The following is a 7,500-nucleotide window of genomic DNA, read 5'->3' on the forward strand; positions in this document are numbered from 1 at the left end:
AACTGCAGCATCTTCAGCCTGGACTCCACTGATGGTCAGAGTGAAGTCAGAGTTTGATCCACTGCCTGTAAAACGACCTGGAATCCCTGATGCTCGAGTGGAAGCATAGTAAATGAGCAGTTTAGGAGTTTCTCCATCTCTCTGTTGGTACCAGGCTAAATAGTTTGAGCTATAAACATTCTGACTGGTTCTGCATGAGATGGTGGCGGAGTTTCCCACAGCTGATCTCACTGCTCCAGGCTGAGTCACTGTGACTTGGCCTCTGGACTCTGAGGACACAGAGACAGAGACATAAAGCAGCGTCACGGTTCTGTCGGCTTCACTTCAGAGGGACGGACGTTGACGGAGGAGTTGGATTCTCTGGACTTTACCTGTGAAGCAGCAGCAGAGGAGAGTCCAGATGAGGACGCAGGTCAGAGTCATGTTACTGATCGGGAGGACGTCTGTGGCGTCTGTTGTCGTGAAGGACAGCTGTCAGTCATCCAGTCCTCAACTCTCAGGACTATAAAGTCTCCCAGAGCACTGGAGCATGGTGCTGCTGATGCAAAGTGGCTCTCTATGGAAATGCTGTTTCTCCACAGACTGATTCATTACGATATTGTTAATTCTCACTTCAACATGGTTCTGGGCTCATATCTTTAAAGAAATGTGCAAAAACTGTATCCGCTTTAAAATGAATTATTATTTTCCTGTTGTGTGAAGAGGATCATTACATGTAGTTTCCACTTTGGACGATTGAATGAAATTTCTTACATAAACAGTGACAATCAGCACAGTCATTGGTTCTAACATTGAAGAACAACATGTTTCTGAAGCAGGTCGCAACGATGAAAACAAATCTTATCGTGTGATATGTAACCGCAGTTAATGTCTCATTCTACAGGAAGGCCTCATGACATATGGAGAGGAACCTTCATGGTATTAAAAGAAAACTTAAATGCAAAAATCAAAATGATTTACGATGATATAAGGATATAAAAATGTATTGAAGAGAACATTCATATTTGTGTGTTGTATAATTTGCAGGACTTGACAGAGGGGCTATGTATTTATTCTCAAATGTACCTCAGATGAGTTCACCCACCATTACTTGTTCAAACAGTTTTCCTTGTCTGTTCCTCGGCGTTTGTGTTTTTGCTCAAAAGTTTGTGAAATTTCCCATTTGTGTCCTTTTCATTTTGTTTGGAAATCTCAGAGTTCTGGAGTCTCAAAATCTATATTTAAAAAAATACTAAATAGTTGCTGGAATTCATATGAAGGAAAATAATTCACCTCTTTCAGTTTTTTCCCTCAATGAGTTGAGCATTCTTTGTTCGTCTACTTTAATACATGACCTGTTATTACCTCCACCAAACTTGGTGGAAGGATGGGACATGGGCCAAAAAAGGAGCCTCTACATTTTAACTCAGATCCGGACAAAGGGGAGGATCAAGGAATTATTATTTTCTCTCATCATTTTGAGATATGACATTTGTTGAAGTTTTCAACGACTTCCATGGAAACTAGAACGTCACTCAGTCGAGTTCAGAACTAAACAAGTCCTGACAGTCGCCTTAAAATCATGCAAGCCACATATAATCTTACACACTCATTGATATCAGACGCCTGTTTCAGAAAAAAATGATTTGGTTATACATCAGATAGGTAGGTGACAAGATTGGGTCCTGAAAAATTTGTTATGTAAAGCAGGATGTCTTCTGCAAAATAGTTAATGCTATGATGTGTTGTTCTGAGCAGATGCAGATATTGGTGTATTTGTGTGTGTGTGTGTGTGTGTGTGTGTGTGTGTGTGTGTGTCCTCAGTTAACTGTGTCAGTCTCACTTCACTTTCTGTTCATTCTGAATGACGGAGGTTTTTGTACTACGCTTTTTCACATACATGGAAATAGCATGAGGGTAAATCTTTAGTTTAGACTCGGATTTCAAATGACGTCACCTGCACGAAATGGCGGCTCCTGTATCTCAGATATTTTGACCTTGTTTATGTACAGTGGGAGAAAATGGAGATGCTTCATCCATCTTCATTTACAGTCTATGATAAAAACTTAAAGAACATGAGATGATGATTTTGGTGATGTATCACAGGAAGTCATCAGCATAGAGGCTGATTTATCGAAGGAGTCAATGAAATCATCTCTGAGGTGCTGACGGATTTCCTAATGGAAGCAATCAGGTTGTTTTAATAAATGCGTAAAAAGAGTTAGACAAAGAACTGAACCATGTCTGATGGAGATTAATAATTATGTTTGTATTCACTGTAATGAAGTCGTCTACTCTGAGACGCTCGAATAAACTTCATCAAACAGCTGCTGTGTGTGTGTGTCTGTGTGTGTGTGTGTGTGCGCGTGTGTGCGTGTGAGTGTGTATGTGTGTATGTGTGTAAATGTGTGTGTGTGTGTGTGTGTGTGTGTGAGTGTGTATGTGTGTATGTGTGTGTGTGTGTGTGTCCTCAGTGAACTGTGTCAGTCTCACTTCACTTTGTGTTCAGTCTGACTGACGGAGGTTTTTGTACGACGCTTTTTCACTGTGTGAACACGTATTGACTGTTGATAACATGAAAACTCTGACAGTAGTAAACTGCAGCATCTTCAGCCTGGACTCCACTGATGGTCAGAGTGAAGTCAGAGTTTGATCCACTGCCTGTAAAACGACCTGGAATCCCTGATGCTCGAGTGGAAGCAGCGTAAATGAGCAGTTTAGGAGTTTCTCCATCTCTCTGTTGGTACCAGGCTAAATAGTGGTAGTTACTCCAAACATAAACATTCTGACTGGTTCTGCATGAGATGGTGGCGGAGTTTCCCACAGCTGATCTCACTGCTCCAGGCTGAGTCACTGTGACTTGGCCTCTGGACTCTGAGGACACAGAGACAGAGACATAAAGCAGCGTCACGGTTCTGTCGGCTTCACTTCAGAGGGACGGACGTTGACGGAGGAGTTGGATTCTCTGGACTTTACCTGTGAAGCAGCAGGAGAGGAGAGTCCAGATGAGGACGCAGGTCAGAGTCATGTTACTGATCGGGAGGACGTCTGTGGCGTCTGTTGTCGTGAAGGACAGCTGTCAGTCATCCAGTCCTCAACTCTCAGGACTATAAAGTCTCCCAGAGCACTGGAGCATGGTGCTGCTGATGCAAAGTGGCTCTCTATGGAAATGCTCTGACTCCAGCAGGAACCTGGATCACTGTGATCCTGCTGTTTATCAGTGGATCAATCACTTGATCAGAGTATTGATCAGGATGTGTCATCACTTGTTTAGATTTTTATCATTATCTCATGTTTCTGTGTTTTCTCATATTCTCTTGTATATTTACAAAAATTGATTTTTCTTTAAAATCTTTATATAAAGTTTTAAGAAATAAAACTTTTTCAATCATGTGGTTATTTGTTGTCGTCAGATTTTAAAACCGGTTGATGAAACGTTACAAACAGACTAATGTTGGTGAGTTTGTTTGTCAGAGTCAGACAGTCGTGTCTCTGCAGCGAGAGGTTTTTGTACGACGGCTCAGTGACTTTGTTTCACTGTGGCTCACGTTCGGTGGAGGAACCAGACTGGATGTTGGAAGTAAGTCAAATATTCATCAACTGTTTTATTTCAGGAACCATCTCTCTTTTTATTTCCTTCACATTCGACATGCGAGGGAAAGAAGTGGCCTCTTCCACGTAGATTCATGCTTTTTGGAACATGTTGGACCAGAAGACAAAGTTTAATTTATGACCAGAAACCTTTAAATCTCATGGTGATGAATAACAAACTTTAAGACATGAGATGAAATCTTTTTACCAGATTTAATTCTGAAGCTGCATCTTGAGGTTTTGTAGGTTTAGTTGAGTCCGTCAGAGTCAGAGAGTCGTGTCTCTGCAGCGAGAGGTTTTTGTACGACGGCTCAGTGACTTTGTTTCACTGTGGTGGACTTTTGGTGGAGGAACCAGACTGGATGTTGGAAGTAAGTTTCTCCACAGATACTAAAGAGAATCAAACAATATTGTAAAGTCCTGTGTTGAATCCAGTGTTTAAATATGAATTTAGATCCATTTTGTTCAGATGAAACTGAAGATGAGCATTTGAAAATGTTGAAAAATCTGTCATCACTTTATTGTATCATATGTTGTTTCCAATGTAGTTTTAAATCATTGAAAAAGTTTTAAAACCAATGACTGAATTCCTCATGAAGAACGTTTGATGTCTGTCAGATTATTTCATGTTTTATTAACAATGTTTTGTATGTTTAACATGTTTGATGATTTCGATGAGAAAGTTTCAATTGTTGAAATGTATTTCAAGTGTGAGATGATTCTCTCTGTGCTGATTTACATGAGCAGCTTGTTGAAGGGAAGTGAAACAATGTGTGAGCGAGCGACTGGTGGAGCAGAAAGACCTTCTGACTCAAACGCCTCAGAGGGATAAAAAGAATGAAGAGAAGGTGTCCAAGTGTCTGGTGTTTGACTGACAGCTGTGTGGTCCCTGTGCTCTAACCTGATTGGTGTCTCCCAGGTGATGTGCGTCCCACCCTGACGGTGCTGCCCCCCTCCAGCGAGGAGCTGCAGCAGGGGAAGGCCACGCTCCTGTGCCTGGCCAACAAGGGCTTCCCCTCAGACTGGAGTCTGTCCTGGAAGGTGGACGGCAGCAGCAGCAGCAGCAGCTGGGAGGTGAGCAGGAGCCCCGGGCTGCTGGAGAAGGACGGCCACTACAGCTGGAGCAGCACCCTGAGGCTCCCTGCAGACCAGTGGGGGAAGGTGGGCTCTGTGAGCTGTGAGGCCACCCAGGGCTCCCAGACTCCGCTCTCAGAGACACTGAGGAGAGACCAGTGTTCCCAGTCCTGACCTGACTCACTGGGCCTCTGCTGCTGGTTTCACTCTGCTACTGGTCTCAGTCTGTTCACTGCATTTCTGTGTCTCGTCACAATAAAAGATCTGCATCCTGATATTTGTTCTTGCTTATGATGACGCTGAGTGTTTTACCCTTTTCGCACAATAAAGATTTTTTTCTCTGAATTTAAAATGTTTCAATGGATTTGTTATTTGAACAGACATGTAGTTTCTGCATTGTTATAATAAACTTAGTATGGTTAAGTTGTTCCCTGAATATGAGGGAATGTAATTTTTATTGTCTTGTAAGTACATAATATATAATATAAGTAATATGATATGGAAATAACATGAAGATAAGTCTTTAGAATTTTCTTTGCTTTTATAAACTATTCACATTAGGTCGATTCTCCAAAAAGTTGAACGAATGCAAAATTAATGACAGAAGAAAAAAACACTAGTGGGTCAAATTTCAAACTTGCAGTGGTGTAATGTTTTAAGTTGGAATAAGCTGTGGACAAAAAATGAGTGAATATAATCTTAATTGACCCGTGAGTAAATCTTTGAACACATTGAAAATATTTGTGAAATAAAGTAAAATATCGTCGACATAGATGGAGATAACTTGAGGACAAATATTAAATAAATAGTTTAGAAACAAATATTTTCAGAAGTTGTTTCTGGAAAAACTCAAACACAAATGCAAAATAAATGACAGAAGGACTCAACCACTAATGTGTCACTCTTTAGAAACTGGATAATAATTCTTCATCGCTAACTTAAAGTTACTTTAATAAAAAATAAGATCAACGAACATGAAGTAAATATCAGGTTTCAAATTTCTATACTCTATCAATTAAGTAAATATTATTGAGAAATATTTTGTGAACCATTTCAACACTGTTGATGTTTGTTGGATATTTCAGAAAAGAACAATCTCATTAAACTTTTTTAAAAAGCTGTAAAAGAAAATCTTCATCAGCATGTTTGTTGAAAGACTCGCAGACATCGTCTGACTGTTTGAATCAAATCAGCATGTAAACATTCTTTTATAACCTGATCAATAAATATTCATGTGATGTTATTAAAGGTTTTATTGTAGTGTGTAAAATATCAACAGTTTAAATGTTTAATGTAACTGTAACAAATACTTTGGTTTTATTTACTTCATGTGTGAGTTTCTGTGCAGCTGATGAGTCAGATCAGTTCCTCTTCAGCTGACGGAGGTTTTTGTACGACGCTTTTTCACTGTGTGAACACCCACTGACTGTTGATGTAGTGAAGACTCTGACAGTAGTAAACTGCAGCATCTTCAGCCTGGACTCCACTGATGGTCAGAGTGAAGTCAGAGTTTGATCCACTGCCTGTAAAACGACCTTGAATCCCTGATGCTCGAGTGGAAGCCAAGTAAATGAGCAGTTTAGGAGTTTCTCCATCTCTCTGTTGGTACCAGGCTAAATAGTGGTAGTTACTACTAACATAAACATTCTGACTGGTTCTGCATGAGATGGTGGCGGAGTTTCCCACAGCTGATCTCACTGCTCCAGGCTGAGTCACTGTGACTTGGCCTCTGGACTCTGAGGACACAGAGACAGAGACATAAAGCAGCGTCACGGTTCTGTCGGCTTCACTTCAGAGGGACGGACGTTGACGGAGGAGTTGGATTCTCTGGACTTTACCTGTGAAGCAGCAGCAGAGGAGAGTCCAGATGAGGACGCAGGTCAGAGTCATGTTACTGATCGGGAGGACGTCTGTGGCGTCTGTTGTCGTGAAGGACAGCTGTCAGTCATCCAGTCCTCAACTCTCAGGACTATAAAGTCTCCCAGAGCACTGGAGCATGGTGCTGCTGATGCAAAGTGGCTCTCTATGGAAATGCTGTTTCTCCACAGACTGATTCATTACGATATTGTTAATTCTCACTTCAACATGGTTCTGGGCTCATATCTTTAAAGAAATGTGCAAAAACTGTATCCGCTTTAAAATGAAATATTATTTTCCTGTTGTGTGAAGAGGATCATTACATGTAGTTTCCACTTTGGACGATTGAATGAAATTTCTTACATAAACAGTGACAATCAGCACAGTCATTGGTTCTAACATTGAAGAACAACATGTTTCTGAACCAGGTCGCAACGATGAAAACAAATCTTATCGTGTGATATGTAACCGCAGTTAATGTCTCATTCTACAGGAAGGCCTCATGACATATGGAGAGGAACCTTCATGGTATTAAAAGAAAACTTAAATGCAAAAATCAAAATGATTTACGATGATATAAGGATATAAAAATGTATTGAAGAGAACATTCATATTTGGGTGTTGTATAATTTGCAGGACTTGACAGAGGGGCTATGTATTTATTTTCAAATGTACCTCAGATGAGTTCACCCACCATTACTTGTTCAAACAGTTTTCCTTGTCTGTTCCTCGGCGTTTGTGTTTTTGCTCAAAAGTTTGTGAAATTTCCCATTTGTGTCCTTTTCATTTGGTTTGGAAATCTCAGAGTTCTGGAGTCTCAAAATCTATATTTAAAAAAATACTAAATAGTTGCTGGAATTCATATGAAGGAAAATAATTCACCTCCTTCAGTTTTTTCCCTCAATGAGTTGAGCATTCTTTGTTCGTCTACTTTAATACATGACCTGTTATTACCTCCACCAAACTTGATGGAAGGATGGGACATGGGCCAAAGAAGGA

General features: G+C 40.5%; 4 gene segments (V, D, J or C); 1 reads left to right on the forward strand and 3 right to left on the reverse strand.

Moving 5' to 3' along the window:
* Positions 1-423, reverse strand: part of LOC118291729 — a 477-nt gene extending 54 nt beyond the window's left edge. Inside the window, 2 exon segments of the V gene segment in view lie at positions 1-269; positions 372-423. The exon segment at positions 1-269 is cut by the window's left edge and continues 54 nt beyond it. Coding sequence covers positions 1-269; positions 372-423 — 321 coding nt within the window.
* A 2,061-nt stretch (positions 424-2,484) lies between these two features.
* On the reverse strand, positions 2,485-3,007 carry LOC124849794. The segment is given in 2 exon segments: positions 2,485-2,853; positions 2,956-3,007. Coding segments are annotated over 2 exon segments (384 nt in total).
* Positions 3,008-3,393: 386 nt separating this feature from the next.
* LOC118292491 lies at positions 3,394-4,996 on the forward strand. The segment is given in 2 exon segments: positions 3,394-3,559; positions 4,490-4,996. Coding segments are annotated over 2 exon segments (480 nt in total).
* Positions 4,997-5,063: 67 nt separating this feature from the next.
* On the reverse strand, positions 5,064-6,534 carry LOC124849791. The segment is given in 2 exon segments: positions 5,064-6,380; positions 6,483-6,534. Coding segments are annotated over 2 exon segments (384 nt in total).
* Between the last annotated feature and the right edge of the window lie 966 nt (positions 6,535-7,500).

The sequence above is a fragment of the Scophthalmus maximus genome, chromosome 22 (genome assembly GCF_022379125.1).
Source record: "Scophthalmus maximus strain ysfricsl-2021 chromosome 22, ASM2237912v1, whole genome shotgun sequence".
NCBI classification, from domain to species: domain Eukaryota; kingdom Metazoa; phylum Chordata; class Actinopteri; order Pleuronectiformes; family Scophthalmidae; genus Scophthalmus; species Scophthalmus maximus.